This window comes from Oncorhynchus gorbuscha, linkage group LG03 (genome assembly GCF_021184085.1).
Source record: "Oncorhynchus gorbuscha isolate QuinsamMale2020 ecotype Even-year linkage group LG03, OgorEven_v1.0, whole genome shotgun sequence".
NCBI classification, from domain to species: Eukaryota; Metazoa; Chordata; class Actinopteri; order Salmoniformes; family Salmonidae; genus Oncorhynchus; species Oncorhynchus gorbuscha.
In genome coordinates this window covers 33,090,610-33,113,200 of record NC_060175.1, presented here as the reverse complement: position 1 = coordinate 33,113,200, position 22,591 = coordinate 33,090,610, and the positions used below count along the sequence as shown (strand labels likewise).

The window sequence follows — 22,591 nt, the reverse complement described above, 5'->3', positions numbered from 1 at the left end:
TTAAGCACATTCACTTTTTACATGTGCCAGCAGCGCAGCCATGACAAATTTGGCTGCGCTGGAAACAATTATTCCATGTCAAAGACGTCAAATTATTCTATGCTTTATTGCAATACAATAAAGCTTTAAAGCAACTGTCCAATGTTTCCAGATTTCTATGAAATATGACCAATAATGAATTACAATAGGAGGGAAATAGTTTTCCTTCCCCAAAAATTGTAATTGGGTATGTTTAAAAGCAACTTTTCTGTGTTGGAATGGTGTGGGTGTCCCTAGGGCTGTGGTGGTCAATACATTTTGTCAGCCGGTTATTGTCATGCAAAAGACTGCCCATTAATTGACCATTAATAAACAAACACATTTAGCATCTGCAGGCCTCCACGCATACAGCTGCGCAAGCCACTGCTGAGTGCCTTTCGAACATCTACTGTCACACCCTGATCAGTTTCACCTGTCCTCATTATTGTCTCCACCCCCTCCAGGTGCCGCTTGTTTTCCCCAGTGTATTTATCCCTGTTTTTCCTGTCTCTCTGCGCCAGTTCGTCTTGTACATTAGTCAAGTCAACCAGTGTGTTTTTCCTCATACTCCTTTTGCTATTCTCTTTTTGATAGTCCTCCCAGTTTTGACACCTGCCTGACTCTGGACTTCTTTCCCACCTGCCTGATCATCCTGCCTGGCCTGACGTTGATTCTACCTGCCTGATCATCCTGCCTGGCCTGACGTTGACTCTGCCTGCCTGATCATCCTGCCTGGCCTGACGTTGACTCTGCCTGCCTGATCATCCTGCCTGGCCTGACGTTGACTCTGCCTGCCTGCCTGATCATCCTGCCTGGCCTGTCGTTGACTCTGCCTGCCTGATCATCCTGCCTGGCCTGACGTTGACTCTGCCTGCCTGATCATCCTGCCTGGCCTGACGTTGACTCTGCCTGCCTGATCATCCTGCCTGGCCTGACGTTGACTCTGCCTGCCGGATCATCCTGCCTGGCCTGACGTTGACTCTGCCTGCCTGATCATCCTGCCTGGCCTGTCGTTGACTCTGCCTGCCTGATCATCCTGCCTGGCCTGACGTTGACTCTGCCTGCCTGATCATCCTGCCTGGCCTGACGTTGACTCTGCCTGCCTGCCTGATCATCCTGCCTGGCCTGTCGTTGACTCTGCCTGCCTGATCATCCTGCCTGGCCTGACGTTGACTCTGCCTGCCTGATCATCCTGCCTGGCCTGACGTTGACTCTGCCTGCCTGATCATCCTGCCTGGCCTGACGTTGACTCTGCCTGCCGGATCATCCTGCCTGGCCTGACGTTGACTCTGCCTGCCTGATCATCCTGCCTGGCCTGTCGTTGACTCTGCCTGCCTGATCATCCTGCCTGGCCTGACGTTGACTCTGCCTGCTTGATCATCCTGCCTGGCCTGTCGTTGACTCTGCCTGCCTGATCATCCTGCCTGGCCTGACGTTGACTCTGCCTGCCTGATCATCCTGCCTGGCCTGACGTTGACTCTGCCGGCCTGATCATCCTGCCTGGCCTGACGTTGACTCTGCCTGCCGGATCATCCTGCCTGGCCTGACGTTGACTCTGCCTGCCTGATCATCCTGCCTGGCCTGACGTTGACTCTGCCTGCCTGATCATCCTGCCTGGCCTGACGTTGACTCTGCCTGCCTGATCATCCTGCCTGGCCTGACGTTGACTCTGCCTGCCTGCCTGATCATCCTGCCTGGCCTGTCGTTGACTCTGCCTGCCTGATCATCCTGCCTGGCCTGACGTTGACTCTGCCTGCCTGATCATCCTGCCTGGCCTGACGTTGACTCTGCCTGCCTGATCATCCTGCCTGGCCTGACGTTGACTCTGCCTGCCGGATCATCCTGCCTGGCCTGACGTTGACTCTGCCTGCCTGATCATCCTGCCTGGCCTGTCGTTGACTCTGCCTGCCTGATCATCCTGCCTGGCCTGACGTTGACTCTGCCTGCCTGATCATCCTGCCTGGCCTGACGTTGACTCTGCCTGCCTGCCTGATCATCCTGCCTGGCCTGTCGTTGACTCTGCCTGCCTGATCATCCTGCCTGGCCTGACGTTGACTCTGCCTGCCTGATCATCCTGCCTGGCCTGACGTTGACTCTGCCTGCCTGATCATCCTGCCTGGCCTGACGTTGACTCTGCCTGCCGGATCATCCTGCCTGGCCTGACGTTGACTCTGCCTGCCTGATCATCCTGCCTGGCCTGTCGTTGACTCTGCCTGCCTGATCATCCTGCCTGGCCTGACGTTGACTCTGCCTGCTTGATCATCCTGCCTGGCCTGTCGTTGACTCTGCCTGCCTGATCATCCTGCCTGGCCTGACGTTGACTCTGCCTGCCTGATCATCCTGCCTGGCCTGACGTTGACTCTGCCGGCCTGATCATCCTGCCTGGCCTGACGTTGACTCTGCCTGCCGGATCATCCTGCCTGGCCTGACGTTGACTCTGCCTGCCTGATCATCCTGCCTGGCCTGTCGTTGACTCTGCCTGCCTGATCATCCTGCCTGGCCTGATGTTGATTCTGCCTGCCTGATCATCCTGCCTGGCCTGTCGTTGACTCTGCCTGCCTGATCATCCTGCCTGGCCTGTCGTTGACTCTGCCTGCCTGATCATCCTGCCTGGCCTGACGTTGACTCTGCCTGCCCTTCGGTATCTCTCGGACTCTGAACTGGTTTTGACCCTTTTGCCTGTCCACGACCAGTTTCCTGTCTTCCCCTGTTGAATTAATAAATATTGTAAGACTCCAACCATCTGCCTCCTGTGACTGCATCTGGGTCTCGCCTTGTGTCATGATATCTACAGTCTAATAAATCCATTATTTATTTTAGGAAGGTCTAAAGAAACATTATGGTGACATGCTATCTGGCTATGTGCCATGCCATCGGCAGTAGGCTTGTTCATTTAGCACACAAGATATGTCCTGTGTCCTGTGCCATTATTTTATATTACATGTAGATATAGAGTTATTTGGCAACTTCAGTTGAGAATGATACAAACCTTATAATGTCTTAGAAATCAAAACATATATGGGCTGGCTACATGATGCGGCTACAGACTACTGATGTTTTGAGAAAGTCGCAACAAAAGCTTGTGCTCTGTTCCTTGCCTCAGGCTGCACATGCTGTTCTCTCATCAGGCGATGATATTTTCACCCATCAGACTATTCTAAATGTTGTCGTTACTAGTAGGCTATGTAAAATTAGTTTTGATATAGACTGGCCTATTATCAAATGGGCAAGAACAAGGGCAAGTCAAAAAAGACATGTCATCCATAAGCACTGGAATAGCGAAGGCCACATTCCCGCAGGTATGTTTTTCACTCATGTCAGGTAGTGACAGGTGATATTCTGCCACAAGTCTGTATGCCATGGGCTCTCCAACCTTATTCCTACAGCTACCCAGTGCTTCATTTGGGAAACCAAGTGAAATCTGTTTGGTACATCAATAGTAACATGTTTTCACAACAAAACACTGTTGACAGCCCCTCTGCCCGCTGGAGAAAGGAATGAAGGATAGAGAGGAGGAGATGGAAACTCACTGTGGTGAGATATTCTGTAGCTAAAGGCAATGGGTCAGCCTATTAATTATGAAAATACAAAAAATGCCCTATTTCTAGGCTATTCAAAATCAGATACAAATCCACTATCTGAATTTGTTTCATTTAGGCTAGACCAATTCTATACCAGGTCACCTGTGCTAGCAAGACAGAGGGCCTGGGTTCGAGCCTCTGTGTGTGCCAAATCAGGAGGAAGTGGTAGTCGATAGGAAAGCAGAGCGACGTCCTTTATATTGGGTGTATACCGGTCATTAATAATATTCATGAGAGTAGAACGCTGATTGGCCAGCACATCCTCTATGAGGAAATAGCAAGCATTTTTTAAATGATCTGTTTGAGGTGAGGGTTTTTTAAAGTGTTTTTTTCTTCAATTTATGCTTTGTCCACAAATACGAGTATAGGATGAGTCAACAACATTATTTGGGTATGAGCAAACAGAATATATTAACTTTTAAAAGTGAGATTTTTACTGGACAGTTACTTTAAAAGTTAAAAAGGCAAAACAGATAAACACAGGGACAATCCAAAAAATATATAGGCATAGTGGTGTCCTCTTCCAAGCTACACTTACTAAAGTTCTTAATAGGGAATTATTGTCAGACGTGCAAAATAGTATTTATTCTCTAACTATTCACATAATTTCACTGAAAGGCTGAAGACTAGATGTACCTGTGCAGTACAGTATATATAGTACACATCTCTGACTGTATCTCAGTAATAGTAATGGTGTGATCACTAGGTTTGACTCTAAATATCCCAGGGATGTTTAGCAGACCTCTGGGTAATATTGAAATTACACAGACAGAGTGCTGTTGGGTATACCTGCTAAGTGAGATGTTCAATAAATCCCACTCAGATTTTATTGAATCTGCAGAGCAGGTTTAGTTTGTTTGCTTTTGGTCTGGCTGAGGACAACCTGCAGAGAACGGCTTCTCAACAGCCCAGCAGTAGAAATCTGAGCCCAAAGGTGTGAAAACGAACTTGACCAGACCACAGAGTGCTGCCTGCAGCAACATGACCCTGTTTCCTCTGCAGAGTGTGTGTGTGTGTGTGTGTGTGTGTGTGTGTGTGTGTGTGTGTGTGTGTGTGTGTGTGTGTGTGTGTGTGTGTGTGTGTGTGTGTGTGTGTGTGTGTGTGTGTGTGTGTGTGTGTGTGTGTGTGTGTGTGTGTGTGTGTGTGTGTGTGTGTGTGTGCCATAGCTAGGGCTGGGCGTAGAGGGGAGAGGGAAAATAACAGCCCATGGTAAGTGACAGACAAATCTAATAAAAATGGACCATTCACAAGACAACTATGGGAGCTGCGCCATAAGGCCCGGCTACACAACTGAGTGGTTTAGAAGGAATTATGAAAGGAGAGAGAACAAGCGGTAGAAATTAGGCAGAAATGTGTTTTTTAACAAGCCAATCTAACAGAGTAGGAAGCAGAGAGAAGCTTCCATGTAAACAGTAATAAATGAACAAGAAGGAGCTGAGATTATAGTATGTTGTGTCTCACCCGATGGTGGGCACAACACAAACTCCTCAGATTATGTAAAATAGACTCTAATCTACTACATATGCTAATATGAAAAAGTTTAGATAATTGATAATAGATAATAAGTCTTATTTGAAAAAAAGAAATTCAAGAAATGATCAAATAGTTTGACAACCGTGTTTGTAAGCTTTCAAATGAAATAAATCTCAACCGTTAATATTTTTCAGTGACAAAGACATGTATGTGTAATGTTTTGTCATTTATTATCATGTCTTGTCCCTGTGCTTCCCATTCTATTCGTTTCCCTCTGCTGGTCTTATTAGGTTCTTTCCCTCTTTCTATCCCTCTCTCTCCCCCTCCCTCTCTCACTCTCTCGCTCTCTCTTCTCTCTATCGTTCCGTTCCTGCTCCCAGCTGTTCCTATTCCCCTAATCATCATTTAGCCTTCCCACACCTGTTCCCGATCCTTTTCCCTGATTAGAGTCCCTATTTCTCTCCTTGTTTCCCGTACCTGCCCCGTCGGATCCTCATTTATATTCACCGTGCTGTGTCTATGTTTTGCCCTGTCGTGTCGTGTTTCCCTCAGATGCTGCGTGGTGAGCAGGTGTCTGAGTCTGCTAGGTTCAAGTGCCTTCCCGAGGCAACCTGCAGTTCTCGATCAAGTCTCCAGTCTGTTCTCGTCTTTACGTGTAGTATTATGCTTTTTGTTTTGTAATGTTTATTCTGGATTAAATACTCTGTTTTCGCCAAGTCGCTTTTGGGTCCTCATTCACCAGCATGACAGAAGGATCCGACCGAGGAATGGACCCAGCGACTACAGACGCTCGTAACACTGCCGTCGAGATCCAAGGAGCCATGCTCGGCAGACACGAGCAGGAATTGTCTGCTGCTCGCCATGCCGTGGAGAGCCTGGCCGCTCAGGTTTCCGACCTCTCTGGACAGTTCCAGAGTCTTCGTCTCGTGCCACCTGTTACTTCCTGGCCTGCCGAGCCTCCAGAACCTAGGGTTAATAACCCACCTTGCTACTCCGGGCAGCCCACTGAGTGCCGCTCCTTTCTCACCCAGTGTGAGATTGTGTTCTCTCTCAACCCAACACATACTCTAGAGAGAGAGCTCGGGTTGCTTACGTCATTTCACTCCTTACTGGCCGGGCCCGAGAGTGGGGCACAGCTATCTGGGAGGCAAGGGCTGATTGTTCTAACAATTACCAGAACTTTAAAGAGGAGATGATTCGGGTTTTTGACCGTTCAGTTTTTGGTGGGGAGGCTTCTAGGGTCCTGGCTTCCCTATGCCAAGGTGATCGATCCATAACGGATTACTCTATAGAGTTTCGTACTCTTGCTGCCTCTAGTGACTGGAACGAGCCGGCGCTGCTCGCTCGTTTTCTGGAGGGACTCCACACAGTGGTCAAAGATGAGATTCTCTCTCGGGAGGTTCCTTCCAGTGTGGACTCTTTGATTGCTCTCGCCATCCGCATAGAACGACGGGTAGATCTTCGTCACCAGGCTCGTGGAAGAGAGCTCGCATCAACGGTGTTTCCCTGCTCCGCATCGCAACCATCTCCCTCCTCTGGCTCTGAGACTGAGCCCATGCAGCTGGGAGGGATTCGCATCTCGACTAAGGAGAGGGAACGGAGGATCACCAACCGCCTGTGCCTCTATTGCGGATTTGATGGACATTTTGTTAATTCATGTCCAGTAAGAGGCCAGAGCCCATCAGTAAGCGGAGGGCTACTGGTGAGCGCTACTACTCAGGTCTCTTCATCTAGATCTTGTACTACTATGTCGGTCCATCTACGCTGGACCGGTTCGGGTGCTACATGCAGTGCCTTGATTGACTCTGGGGCTGAGGGTTGTTTCATGGACGAAGCATGGGTTCGGAAACATAACATTCCTTTCAGACAGTTAGACAAGCCTACGCCCATGTTTGCCTTAGATGGTAGTCATCTTCCCAGTATCAGATTTGAGACACTACCTTTAACTCTCACAGTATCTGGTAACCACAGTGAGACTATTTCTTTTTGATTTTTCGTTCACCTTTCACACCTGTTGTTTTGGGTCATCCCTGGCTAGTATGTCATAATCCTTCTATTAATTGGTCTTGTAATTCTATCCTATCCTGGAACGTATCTTGTCATGTGAAGTGCTTAATGTCTGCCATCCCTCCCATTTCTTCTGTCCCCACTTCTCAGGAGGAACCTGGCGATTTGACAGGAGTGCCGGAGGAATATCATGATCTGCGCACGGTCTTCAGTCGGTCCCGAGCCAACTCCCTTCCTCCTCACCGGTCGTATGATTGTAGTATTGATCTCCTTCCGGGGACCACTCCTCCTCGGGGTAGACTATACTCTCTGTCGGCTCCCGAACGTAAGGCTCTCGAGGATTATTTATCTGTGTCTCTTGACGCCGGTACCATAGTGCCTTCTTCCTCTCCGGCCGGGCGGGGTTCTTTTTGTTAAGAAGAAGGACGGTACTCTGCGCCCCTGCGTGGATTATCGAGGGCTGAATGACATAACGGTTAAGAATCGTTATCCGCTTCCCCTTATGTCATCAGCCTTCGAGATTCTGCAGGGAGCCAGGTGCTTTACTAAGTTGGACCTTCGTAACGCTTACCATCTCGTGCGCATCAGAGAGGGGGGACGAGTGGAAAACGGCGTTTAACACTCCGTTAGGGCATTTTGAGTACCGGGTTCTGCCGTTTGGTCTCGCCAATGCGCCAGCTGTTTTTCAGGCATTAGTTAATGATGTTCTGAGAGACATGCTGAACATCTTTGTTTTTGTCTATCTTGACGATATCCTGATTTTTTCACCGTCACTCGAGATTCATGTTCAGCACGTTCGACGTGTTCTACAGCGCCTTTTAGAGAATTGTCTCTACGTAAAGGCTGAGAAGTGCTCTTTTCATGTCTCCTCCGTTACTTTTCTCGGTTCCGTTATTTCCGCTGAAGGCATTCAGATGGATTCCGCTAAGGTCCAAGCTGTCAGTGATTGGCCCGTTCCAAGGTCACGTGTCGAGTTGCAGCGCTTTTTAGGTTTCGCTAATTTCTATCGGCGTTTCATTCGTAATTTCGGTCAAGTTGCTGCCCCTCTCACAGCTCTTACTTCTGTTAAGACGTGTTTTAAGTGGTCCGGTTCCGCCCAGGGAGCTTTTGATCTTCTAAAAGAACGTTTTACGTCCGCTCCTATCCTCGTTACTCCTGACGTCACTAGACAATTCATTGTCGAGGTTGACGCTTCAGAGGTAGGCGTGGGAGCCATTCTATCCCAGCGCTTCCAGTCTGACGATAAGGTTCATCCTTGCGCTTATTTTTCTCATCGCCTGTCGCTATCTGAGCGCAACTATGATGTGGGTAACCGTGAACTGCTCGCCATCCGCTTAGCCCTAGGCGAATGGCGACAGTGGTTGGAGGGCGACCGTTCCTTTTGTCGTTTGGACAGACCATAAGAACCTTGAGTACATCCGTTCTGCCAAACGACTTAATGCCCGTCAAGCTCGTTGGGCGTTGTTTTTCGCTCGTTTCGAGTTTGTGATTTCTTACCGTCCGGGTAGCAAGAACACCAAGCCTGATGCCTTATCCCGTCTGTTTAGTTCTTCTGTGGCTTCTACTGATCCCGAGGGGATTCTTCCTTATGGGCGTGTTGTCGGGTTGACAGTCTGGGGAATTGAAAGACAGGTTAAGCAAGCACTCACGCACACTGCGTCGCCGCGCGCTTGTCCTAGTAACCTCCTTTTCGTTCCTGTTTCCACTCGTCTGGCTGTTCTTCAGTGGGCTCACTCTGCCAAGTTAGCTGGTCATCCCGGTGTTCGAGGCACTCTTGCGTCTATTCGCCAGCGATTTTGGTGGCCGACTCAGGAGCGTGACACGCGCCGTTTCGTGGCTGCTTGTTCGGACTGCGCGCAGACTAAGTCGGGTAACTCTCCTCCTGCCGGTCGTCTCAGACCGCTCCCCATTCCTTCTCGACCATGGTCTCACATCGCCCTAGACTTCATTACCGGTCTGCCTTTGTCTGCGGGGAAGACTGTGATTCTTACGGTTGTCGATAGGTTCTCTAAGGCGGCACATTTCATTCCCCTCGCTAAACTTCCTTCCGCTAAGGAGACGGCACAAATCATTATCGAGAATGTGTTCAGAATTCATGGCCTCCCGTTAGACGCCGTTTCAGACAGAGGCCCGCAATTCACGTCACAGTTTTGGAGGGAGTTCTGTCGTTTGATTGGTGCGTCCGTCAGTCTCTCTTCCGGGTTTCATCCCCAGTCTAACGGTCAAGCAGAGAGGGCCAATCAGACGATTGGTCGCATACTACGCAACCTTTCTTTCAGAAACCCTGCGTCTTGGGCAGAACAGCTCCCCTGGGCAGAATACGCTCACAACTCGCTTCCTTCGTCTGCTACCGGGTTATCTCCGTTTCAGAGTAGTCTGGGTTACCAGCCTCCTCTATTCTCTTCCCAGCTTGCCGAGTCCAGCGTTCCCTCCGCTCAAGCGTTTGTCCAACGTTGTGAGCGCACCTGGAGGAGGGTGAGGTCTGCACTTTGCCGCTACAGGGCACAGACTGTGAGAGCCGCCAATAAACGCAGGATTAAGAGTCCTAGGTATTGTTGCGGCCAGAGAGTGTGGCTGTCCACTCGCAACCTTCCTCTTACGACAGCTTCTCGTAAGTTGACTCCGCGGTTCATTGGTCCGTTCCGTGTCTCCCAGGTCGTCAATCCTGTCGCTGTGCGACTGCTTCTTCCGCGACATCTTCGTCGCGTCCATCCTGTCTTCCATGTCTCCTGTGTTAAGCCCTTTCTTCGCACCCCCGTTCGTCTTCCCTCCCCCCTCCCGTCCTTGTCGAGAGCGCACCTATTTACAAGGTACATAAGATCATGGACATGCGTTCTCGGGACGGGGTCACCAATACTTAGTGGATTGGGAGGGTTACGGTCCTGAGGAGAGGAGTTGGGTTCCGTCTCGGGACGTGCTGGACCGTTCACTCATTGATGATTTCCTCCGTTGCCGCCAGGATTCCTCCTCGAGTGCGCCAGGAGGCGCTCGGTGAGTGGGGGGTACTGTCATGTTTTGTCATTTATTATCATGTCTTGTCCCTGTGCTTCCCATTCTATTCGTTTCCCTCTGCTGGTCTTATTAGGTTCTTTCCCTCTTTCTATCCCTCTCTCTCCCCCTCCCTCTCTCACTCTCTCGCTCTCTCTTCTCTCTCTATCGTTCCGTTCCTGCTCCCAGCTGTTCCTATTCCCCTAATCATCATTTAGCCTTCCCACACCTGTTCCCGATCCTTTTCCCTGATTAGAGTCCCTATTTCTCTCCTTGTTTCCCGTACCTGCCCCGTCGGATCCTCATTTATATTCACCGTGCTGTGTCTATGTTTTGCCCTGTCGTGTCGTGTTTCCCTCAGATGCTGCGTGGTGAGCAGGTGTCTGAGTCTGCTAGGTTCAAGTGCCTTCCCGAGGCAACCTGCAGTTCTCGATCAAGTCTCCAGTCTGTTCTCGTCTTTACGTGTAGTATTATGCTTTTTGTTTTGTAATGTTTATTCTGGATTAAATACTCTGTTTTCGCCAAGTCGCTTTTGGGTCCTCATTCACCAGCATGACAGTATGTCTCATGGTAGGGTGGGGTATGCAAAATAGGTTCACTTTGAGCATCGCTCTCTTAAATGTTTTGGCTTTCTGACCACTTCTACCATGGGCAAACATGTATGGAAAGTTTCATTCAAATGAAAACGGATGCAGTCAAAAAGTGATTGAAATCAAACATGTTCATCCTCGTGAGCTCAAATTACTATTCAAGTCATTCAGTGATTCACTGACACCATTCTAGTAATGTTTTAGCAATACAAACCAAGCAACCTTGCAGGAGCCAGCTGTTCTTTGTCATGGCCTATCAGAAAGGCACCGCTGATCATCCATCCTCTCTCTTTCTTTTGTATCATCCAATCCCAAAGTGCAATAACTCACCATATGACATGTGCCACTTCACAAACTGAATCTAATCTTGGTAGCAAAAAGTGGCTGGGCACTAGAGAAAGAGAAAGCTGCCATTGTTAACTAACTGCTGTCAGAGCCCCCCCTGAGTTGGTGGCTGGAGACCCTCCGTGTGTTTGAGCAGCTGAGAAAGAGTGATGAAGAGGATTTCTACATAAATGAACATCAGTCTCTCCCTTACTTTCTTGTGTTACACACAGCCAGGCTTTATGGAACAAGAGCAAGGCTTCCATCATGCTAATATTTCTACCACTGTTCTTTGTATTTAGTTACACTGTTTATACACACCATATATTTATTTATATACTGGATGCAGCGACCCAAGGAAACGACTCCGAAAAAGAGGGAAACGCGGCGGTGTTCTGGTCAGACTCCGAAAAAGGGCACATCGCGCACCACTTCCCAGTATTCTTCTTGCCAATGTCCAGTCTCTCGACAACAAGGTTGATGAAATCCGAGCAAGGGTGGCATTCCAGAGGGATATCAGAGACTGCAACGTTCTCTGCTTTACGGAGACATGGCTTACTAGGAAAACGCTATCCAGGGCGGTACAGCCAACGGGTTTCTCCACGCATCGCGCCGACAGAAACAAACATCTCTCTGGTAAGAAGAGTGGAGGGGGCGTATGCCTCATGACTAACGGGACATGGTGTGATGAAGGAAACATACAGGAACTCAAATCCTTCTGTTCACCTGATTTAGAATTCCTCACAATCAAATGTAGACCGCATTATCTTCCAAGAGAATTCTCTTCCATTATAATCACAGCCGTATATATCCCCCCAAGCAGACACATCGATGGCTCTGAGCGAACTTTATTTAACTCTTTGCAAACTGGAAAACATTTATCCGGAGGCTGCATTCATTGTAGCTGGGGATTTTAACAAAGCCAATCTGAAAACAAGACTCCCTCAATTTTATCAGCATATCGATTGCGCAACCAGGGGTGGTAAAACCTTGGATCACTGTTACTCTAACTTCCGCGACGCATATAAGGCCCTGCCCCGCCCCCTTTCGGAAAAGCTGACCACGACTCCATTTTGCTGATCCCTGCCTACAGGCAGAAATTAAAACAAGAGGCTCCCACGCTGAGGTCTGTCCAACGCTGGTCAGACCAAGCTGACTCTACACTCCAAGACTGCTTCCATCACGTGGACTGGGACATGTTTCGTATTGCGTCAGATGGGAATATTGACGAATACGCTGATTCGGTGTGCGAGTTCATTAGAACGTGCGTCGAAGATGTCGTTCCCATAGCAACGATAAAAACATTCCCTAACCAGAAACCGTGGATTGATGGCAGCATTCGCGTGAAACTGAAAGCGCGAACCACTGCTTTTAATCAGGGCAAGGTGTCTGGCAACATGACTGAATACAAACAGTGCAGCTATTCCCTCCGTAAGGCTATCAAACAAGCTAAGCGTCAGTACAGAGACAAAGTGGAATCTCAATTCAATGGCTCAGACACAAGAGGCATGTGGCAGGGTCTACAGTCAATCACGGACTACAAGATGAAATCCAGCCCAGTCACGGACCAGGATGTCTTGCTCCCAGGCAGACTAAATAACTTTTTGCCCGCTTTGAGGACAATACAGTGCCACTGACACGGCCTGCAACGGAAACATGCAGTCTCTCCTTCACTGCAGCCGAGGTGATTAAGACATTTAAACGTGTTAACCCTCGCAAGGCTGCAGGCCCAGACGGCATCCCCAGCCGCGCCCTCCGAGCATGCGCAGACCAGCTGGCCGGTGTGTTTACGGACATATTCAATCAATCCCTATACCAGTCTGCTGTTCCCACATGCTTCAAGAGGGCCACCATTGTTCCTGTTCCCAAGAAAGCTAAGGTAACTGAGCTAAACGACTACCGCCCGTAGCACTCACTTCCGTCATCATGAAGTGCTTTGAGAGACTAGTCAAGGACCATATCACCTCCACCCTACCTGACACCCTAGACCCACTCCAATTTGCTTACCGCCCAAATAGGTCCACAGACGATGCAATCTCAACCACACTGCACACTGCCCTAACCCACCTGGACAAGAGGAATACCTATGTGAGAATGCTGTTCATCGACTACAGCTCGGCATTCAACACCATAGTACCCTCCAAGCTCGTCATCAAGCTCGAGACCCTGGGTCTCGACCCCGCCCTGTGCAACTGGGTACTGGACTTCCTGACGGGCCGCCCCCAGGTGGTGAGGGTAGGCAACAACATCTCCTCCCCGCTGATCCTCAACACGGGGGCCCCACAAGGGTGCGTTCTGAGCCCTCTCCTGTACTCCCTGTTCACCCACGACTGCGTGGCCACGCACGCCTCCAACTCAATCATCAAGTTTGCGGACGACACAACAGTGGTAGGCTTGATTACCAACAACGACGAGACGGCCTACAGGGAGGAGGTGAGGGCCCTTGGAGTGTGGTGTCAGGAAAATAACCTCACACTCAACGTCAACAAAACTAAGGAGATGATTGTGGACTTCAGGAAACAGCAGAGGGAACACCCCCTATCCACATCGATGGAACAGTAGTGGAGAGGGTAGCTAGTTTTAAGTTCCTCGGCATACACATCACAGACAAACTGAATTGGTCCACTCACACTGACAGCGTCGTGAAGAAGCGCAGCAGCGCCTATTCAACCTCAGGAGGCTGAAGAAATTCGGCTTGTCACCAAAAGCACTCACAAACTTCTACAGATGCACAATCGAGAGCATCCTGGCGGGCTGTATCACCGCCTGGTACGGCAACTGCTCCGCCCTCAACCGTAAGGCTCTCCAGAGGGTAGTGAGGACTGCACAACGCATCACCGGGGGCAAACTACCTGCCCTCCAGGACACCTACACCACCCGTTGTTACAGGAAGGTCATAAAGATCATCAAGGACATCAACCACCCGAACCACTGCCTGTTCACCCCGCTATCATCCAGAAGGCGAGGTCAGTACAGGTGCATCAAAGCTGGGACCGAGAGACTGAAAAACAGCTTCTATCTCAAGGCCATCAGACTGTTAAATAGCCACCACTAACATTGAGTGGCTGCTGCCAACACACTGTCATTGACACTGACCCAACTCCAGCCATTTTAATAATGGGAATTGATGGGAAATGATGTAAATATATCACTAGCCACTTTAAACAATGCTACCTTATATAATGTTACTTACCCTACATTATTCATCTCATATACATATGTATATACTGTACTCTACAACATCGACTGCATCCTTATGTAACACATGTATCACTAGCCACTTTAACTATGCCACTTTGTTTACTTTGTCTACATACTCATCTCATATGTATATACTGTACTCGATACCATCTACTGTATGCTGCTCTGTACCATCACTCATTCATATATCCTTATGTACATGTTCCTTATCCCCTTACACTGTGTATAAGACAGTAGTTTTGGAATTGTTAGTTAGATTACTTGTTGGTTATCACTGCATTGTCGGAACTAGAAGCACAAGCATTTCGCTACACTCGCATTAACATCTGCTAACCATGTGTATGTGACAAATACAATTTGATTTGATTTGATTTGATTTGATTCTTGACATATGAAGCTCACCCTAATATACTATATCTAGTGCTGTACATCAGTCGGGCAAAAAAGTATTTAGTCAGACACCAATTGTGCATGTTCTCCCAATTAAAAAGATGAGAGAGGCCTGTAATTTTCATCATAGGTACACTGCAACTATGACAGACAAAATGAGAAAAAAATCCTGAAAATCACATGGTAGGATTTTTAATGAATTTATTTGCAAATTATGGTGGAAAATAAGTATTTGGTCACCTACAAACAAGCAAGATTTCTGGCTCTCACAGACCTGTAACGTCTTCTTTAAGTGGCTCCTCTGTCCTCCACTCATTACCTGTATTAATGGCACCTGTTTGAACTTGTTATCAGTATAAAAGACACCTGTCCACAACCTCAAACAGTCACACTCCAAACTCCACTATGGCCAAGACCAAAGAGCTGTCAAAGGACACCAGAAACAAAATTGTAGACCTGCACCAGGCTGGGAAGACTGAATCTGCAATAGGTAAGCAGCTTGGTTTGAAGAAATCAACTGTGGGAGCAATTATTAGGAAATGGAAGACATACAAGACCACTGATAATCTCCCTCGATCTGGGGCTCCACGCAAGATCTCACCCCATGAGGTAAAAAATGATCACAAGAACGGTGAGCAAAAATCCCAGAACCACACGGGGGGACCTAGTGAATGACCTGCAGAGAGCTGGGACCAAAGTAACAAAGCCTACCATCAGTAGTACACTACGCCGCCAGGGACTCAAATCCTGCAGTGCCAGACGTGTCCCCCTGTTTAAGCCAGTACATGTCCAGGCCCGTCTGAAGTTTGCTAGAGAGCATTTGAATGATCCAGAAGAAGATTGGGAGAATGTCATATGGTCAGATGAAACCAAAATAGAACTTTTTGGTAAAAACTCAACTCGTCGTGTTTGGAGGACAAAGAATGCTGAGTTGCATCCAAAGAACACCATACCTACTGTGAAGCATGGGGGTGGAAACATCATGCTTTGGGGCTGTTTTTCTGCAAAGGGACCAGGACGACTGATCCGTGTAAAGGAAAGAATGAATGGGTCCATGTATCGTGAGATTTTGAGTGAAAACCTCCTTCCATCAGCAAGGGCATTGAAGATGAAACGTGGCTGGGTCTTTCAGCATGACAATGATCCCAACCACACCGCCCGGGCAACGAAGGAGTGGCTTGGTAAGAAGCATTTCAAGGACCTGGAGTGGCTCAGCCAGTCTCCAGATCTCAACCCCATAGAAAATCTTTGGAGGAAGTTGAAAGTCCGTGTTGCCCAGCAACAGCCCCAAAACATCACTGCTCTAGAGGAGATCTGCATGGAGGAATGGGCCAAAATACCAGCAATAGTGTGTGAAAACCTTGTGAAGACTGACAGAAAATGTTTGACCTCTGTCATTGCCAACAAAGGGTATATAACAAAGTATTGAGATAAACTTTTGTTATTGACCAAATACTTATTTTCCACCATAATTTGCAAATAAATTAATAGAAAATCCTACAATGTGATTTTCCAGAATTTTTTTTTTTGTCTGTCATAGTTGAAGTGTACCTATGATGAAAATGACAGGCTTCTCTCATCTTTTTAAGTGGGAGAACTTGCACAATTGGTGGCTGACTAAATACTTTTTTGCCCCACTGTATATATTTATTGCATTTTGATTACTGTTACAGTGCTATATGAGGGTTTTTTTTAAACTTGGGGATTCGAACAAGCAACCATTTGGAGCTCTAACTGCTAGGCAACCTGCAGCCTCTCTCCCTTCATGGTTCATTTGGATGGCTTACATTATTTACAGCATTTCATGAAGCATGCTAAAATATTCCCTGTCTTCCCATTTTTACAGTAGTAGAATACAGTTCACATTGAGCAAGACAGATTATCTCTCTCTCCCTCTTCATTATTCTTAATGATCAAGCTCCATCTCTTTTTTGCCTCCTTTGAATTTCACACCCCACGGCCACTACCCTGAAATGCATAGGAACACAGTGACAGCAGCACAGGGCTGTATTATCTAGGACGGCACTGGGTGAAATTGCATCATTGATTTTAGAGGTTGACCGATTAATCGGAATGGCCGATTCATTTGGGCCGATTTCAAGTTTTCATAACAATCGGAAATCAGTATTTTTGGAAGACGATTTTTACACCTTTATTTAACTAGGCAAGTCAGTTAAGAACACATTCTTATTTTCAATGAGAGCCTACGAACGGTGGGTTAACTGCCTTGTTCAGGGGAAGAACGACAGATTTTTACTTTGTCAGCTCTCAATCTTGCAAACTTACAGTTAACTCGTCCAACGCTCTAAACACCTGCCTCTCATTGCACTCCACGAGGAGCCTGCCTCTTACACGAATGCAGTAGAAGCTAGCTAGCATTAAACTTATCTTATTAAAAACAATCAATCAATCATAATCACTAGTTAACTACACATGGTTGATGATTTTACTAGTTTATCTAGCGTGTCCTGTGTTGCATATAATCGATGCAACGCAGGGGGATGATTTAACAAAAGCGCATTTGCGAAAAAAGCACAATCGTTGCACGACTGTACCTAACCATTAACACCAATGCCTTTCTTAAAATCAATACACAGAAGTATATATTTTTAAACCTGCATATTTAGCTAAAATAAATCCAGGTTAGCAGGCAATATTAACCAGGTGAAATTGTGTCACTTCTCTTGCGTTCATTGCCCGCAAAGTCAGGTTATATGCAACAGTTTGGGCAGCCTGGCTCATTGCGAACTAATTTGCCAGAATTGTACGTAATTATGACATAACATTGAAGGTTGTACAATGTAACAGGAATATTTAGACTTAGGGATGCCACCCGTTAGATAAAATACCAAATGGTTCCGTATTTCACTGAAATAATAAACGTTTTGTTGTCGAAATGATCGTTTCCGATTCGACCATATTATTGACCAAAGGCTCGTATTTCTGTGTGTTATTATGTTATAATTAAGTCTATGATTTGATATTTGATAGAGCAGTCTGACTGAGCGATGGTAGGCAGCAGCAGGCTCGTAAGCATTCATTCAAACAGCACTTTTGTGCATTTTGCCAGCAGCTCTTCGCAAGCACAGTGCTGTTTATGACTTCAAGCCTATCAACTCCTGAGATTAGGCTGGTGTAACCGATGGGTAACGCTGCTTCGAGTGTGGCTGTTCTCGATGTGTTCTTGGTTCGAGCCCAGGTAGGGATGAGGAGAGGGACGGAAGCTATACTGTTACACTGGCAATACTAAAGTGCCTATAAGAACATCCAATAGTAAAAGGTACATGAAATACAAATGGTATAGAGAGAAATAGTCCTATAAATACTATATTAACTACAACCTAAAACCTCTTACCTTGGAATAGTGAAGTCTCATGTTAAAAGGAACCACCACCTTTCATATGTTCTCATGTTCTGTGCAAGGAACTTAAATGTTAGCTTTTTTACATGGCACATATTGCACTTTTACTTTCTTCTCCAGCACTTTGTTTTAGCATTATTTAAACCATGTTTCATTATTTATTTGAGGCTAAATTGATTTGTATTGATGTATTATATTAAGTTAAAATATGTGTTCATTCAGTATTGTTGCAATTGTCATTATTACAAATACATTTTTACAAATCGGCCGATTAATCGGTACTGGATTTTTTTTGGTCCTCCAATAATCGGTATCGGCATTGAAAAATCATAATCGGTCGACCTCTAATTGATATCATCATCATTGAAAACATGTCTCACCCAGCTCAGTGATAAACATGGTGAATAACAGATTGACATGCTTGACAATAATAAGATACAAAATCCCCAGCGTCAACCCCAACAGAATTCCCTAACAGTCTTTATCTCAGGCCTAAATCACAAATCCAATCTCTCAATAGGTGATCCATTACTAAATTAGAGATAATCCCAGACTTTGAAATCAATGAAACAGAACTATGTACAGAAAGGTGCAGTAAGGCAGGTCCAGGCAACAGAAGGCCAGTTGATGCCAGCCAAAGTGTGTTCATCCACACTATTATAGGGTGTGAACAGTGAGAGTAAACACATTCAGTCTAATTGATCACAGATCATATGAACAGCTACAGTATTGTCACCAGGTGTTTAATACTGTATCGCCAAGAGTAAGACATTCTGTCAAATAAACTAAACCTACTTTTGCCTAATTAGGGTCTAGTGCGGTAGGTAGCCTCGTGGTTAGAGCGTTGGGCAAGTAACAGAAAAGTCATTGGTTCAAAAAACAGAGCTGACAAGGTGAAAAATCTGTTGATGTGCCCTTGTGCAAGGCACTTAAACCTAATTTGCTCCTGGGGTGCTCTACTACTATGGCTGATCTTGTAAAACAACACACTACCTGGTGTATGTGACCATAATATATTTGTAGATTCTCTAACGCTGTGTTTAGGCAGGCAGCCCAATTCAGATGTTTTTTTCACTAATTGGTCTTTTGACCAGTCAGATCAGCTCTGAAAAAGTGCTTACGTGAAAAGATCTGATGTGATTGGTCAAAAGAACCAAGAGGCAAAAACACAACAGGGCATAAAGATTCAAAGACATTATCATAACATTTCACTATAAGCAGCATGAATAACAGCATCTGTATCTTTTTATTTCATAACACCTTATGAGCCTATCATCCACATGAGAAGACCCATCAGTCAGACCTAGATATGTCCCCTGTGAGTGTCAGCTGCCTGGACTCTGGGGAGACGTGTTAGATGCCATGATAGGGTAAAACATCTGTTCAGAGCAGAAGCCACATAAGCCTGAATACAGACCCCACAAGACCTGCAATTCTGTTCAGTCACAGCACAGATAGCAAAGACCCCCTTCCCCTTCCCCCTCTCTCTCTCTCTCTCTCTCTCACACACACACACACACACACACACACACACACACACACACACACACACACACACACACACACACACACACACACACACACACACACACACACACACACACACACACACTAGCTTGATGCTCTGAGGGTGCTCTGTCACTTGATAAGCATCAGCCAGATTGCTGGAAAGCACATACTGTAGGGGTATGTATGTTTATATTTAATTATAATGACAATCAGAGAGCTGGGATATTTGTTTGTGCCCTATTCCGAAGGTGACACATGCAATATAATGTAGATTACTTTATTAATCATTAATATGTCTGTCTGTGTGTGCGTGCCACCCTGCATACCACTGCTTTCTTGCCTCTGAAGCTAAGCAGGGTTGGTCCCTCAATGGGAGATCAGATGCTGCTGGAAGTGGTGTTGGAGGGCCAGTAGAAGGCAATTTTTCCTCTGGTCTGAAAATATTTGAATGCCCCAGGTCAGAGATTGGGGACATTACCCTGTGTAGGGTGCTGTCTTTCAGATGGGACATTAAATGGGTGTCCTGAATCTCTGTGGTCACTAAAGATCCCATGGCAATTATCGTAAGAATAGGGATGTTAACCCCGGTGTCATTGCTATATTCCCAATCTGGCCCTCATACCATCATAGCTATCATATCTGGCTCCCGAGTGGTGCGGTGGTCTAAGGTACTACTGAATCTCAGTGCTTGAGGCATCACTACAGACAACCTGGTTCGAATCCAGACTGTATCAGAACCGGCCGTCATCATAAGGAGGAAACATTCAAACATTTGTGGTCTCTCCCACATATCCACTGGCCTTATTAATGGGCCCTAATCAATAGGCCCGGCAGAAGATCATTGACATATCACCTGCAAAATAGCTACAAAGAATAGTGGCGCTGATGATGAAGGTGACCAAACCAACCACCAATGCCAACCCAATCTGCCTGGTCTCATATACTAGACGTAACATAGTAAACATACATTTTGAACACTCAAATTAGTAATATTGTAATGAAACAGGCAGGGAGCAGGATTCGAACCCCCGAAGTCCATAGCGCTAACGACTGTGTCGCAAAAGCATGCTCATGCGGCAGAGTCGGTTTCCTCGCTTATAAACACAAGTTTGTGACACTACTCCCTCCTTTCAAAGAGTGCATCCTCGCGCTAGCTTGTGACTCCACGTCTTATAGGAACACGCTCACCGGCCAAGCACACGCACTGTCGGGATGCAAGATCTGATCACTTCTGACACCAATGTAATAAAATAGCAGGGAGCAGGTCTCAAACCCTCCACCTGCTAGCCCGAAGTCCAGCGCGCAATCGACTGTGCCGGAAAAGCATGCTTGAGCGGCAGAGTCGATATCCGCGCTTATAAACACAGGGTCGTTACAATATATTTCATGTTAGGTAGGGTTACATAAGACAGAAGGTTACTTAAGGCAAAAACTAAAGTAGGGTGGTTGGCCGGGGTGGATGGGTAGGCATATAACGCAAACGCCTAACAATCAAAAGGTTGCTTGTTCAAATCTCATCACGGACAACTTTAACTTCTTACTACTTTTTAGCAACTTTGCAACTACTTAGCATGTTAACTAACCCTTCCCCTAATTATTTTATCTAACCCTTCCCTTAACTCTTTAATCTAATTCCTAACCTGAACACTAACCCCTAGCCTAGCTAGCATTAGCCCGCTAGCTAACGTTCGCATTAATCACCTAGTCAATGTTAGCAACAACAAATTGTAATTCATAACATATCAGAGGTTTTGCAAATTCTTAACATATTGTACATTTTTCAAACTTGTAACATATCATATGAATTGTAATTCGTAACATATCATACGAATTGTAATTCGTAACATATCATACAAAATAGATTTGGAAATCCACAAATGAATACATACCATATGAAACGTAACATATCATACTAAATGGAGAGATCTGATTTACATACATAATAATATGAAATGCTCTGAGACTAGGTTGACCCAATAAGTATCCTAACTTATATCAGGCATAAAAGATCCAACTAGTGATGGACTCTCAGTCTGCTGCACTCAGAACTGGTAAGGGGACAAAGTAGTCTCAAAAGCAAAACGTTATTTACTTATGATTCATTGAAATGTAGTATTGCAACGATTTGTTTCAAAATACAGTAGCCTATATGCGTCACCACTTGTGTTCCATGTGTCATTTAGCTTGCACGGCTATTTATGAATACACAAGATCAAAACCTTTCTTAATTTGCATATCATTTATTACCCACCTTTGACTTGCGTTTCATATTCTCCTATGATCTCCTTGTCCTTCTTGACTCTAGTTTGAGATGACATTTTTCCTGAGGTATGAGAGTGAGACTCGGTGAGATGTTGAGGCTTGCGCGAGAGGTCCTCTTATGATTCTCGACTCTTGCTGCGTTTTTCTTCGTATTCTTTGTGTGTCCGATTTGCTCAATGCAACAACAACAAAAATCCTAACTTTCCAAGTAACACTGGAAACTAAATAAAGAAATGCAAAGCGACATTCTATAGTTAGCTCGCCTAATGCTCACCTGCATAGGGCTTGTATGTCTCTCTTGCAGAGAAATGCTATGCTTCTGTGAGAGAAGAGGGGCTCGTCCTTTCTTGAGATAGAATGCCATCCAAAGCAAAAGCTGCAGCGGAGAAAAGCAAAATCATTCTACTCAAAGCAATAAAATAATGGACATAAAATGATGGCAGTGTAGGCAAATCGTTCACTCATTCCGGTGGTTGGTGTTTTCTAGAGTGCCCAAAAATGAATTGCTGAGCGTGCGCAGTCGACACCGATTATTCTATGATTAGCTGTGCGCGCTCTGAAAATTTGCGCTGCTGGGAAAGATGAATTGAGTCGAACATCATACGAGTCTCCTCCCATTGTAGAACCCCCTCCCTAAAGCTCTCTCTCTCTCTCTCTCTCTCTCTCTCTCTCTCTCTCTCTCTCTCTCTCTCTCTCTCTCTCTCTCTCTCTCTCTCTCTCTCTCTCTCTCTCTCTCTCTCTCTCTCTCTCTCAATCACACACACTCACATATTTTGCTGCATGAAATCTGGTATCTTTAAATAATTATTGATATGATATCTTGCATATTCTTCAATATTAGCTAAATCATGTCTTATTCTTTCATTCTGGGGTCTTATTCTGTCATA

General features: G+C 46.2%; 1 protein-coding gene across 3 annotated transcripts in view; it reads right to left on the bottom strand.

Moving 5' to 3' along the window:
• Nucleotides 1-22,267, bottom strand: part of LOC124031244 (SLIT-ROBO Rho GTPase-activating protein 3) — a 134,039-nt gene extending 111,772 nt beyond the window's left edge. For all 3 annotated transcript variants that reach the window (XR_006838097.1, XM_046342295.1, XM_046342296.1), the window contains exon 1: nucleotides 21,694-22,267. Coding sequence is in view for 2 of the 3 variants with exons in the window: in XM_046342295.1 (XP_046198251.1) it covers nucleotides 21,694-21,760 (67 nt within the window). In the remaining variant the exon portion in view is untranslated. The remainder of the gene's footprint in view (nucleotides 1-21,693) is intronic.
• Between the last annotated feature and the right edge of the window lie 324 nt (nucleotides 22,268-22,591).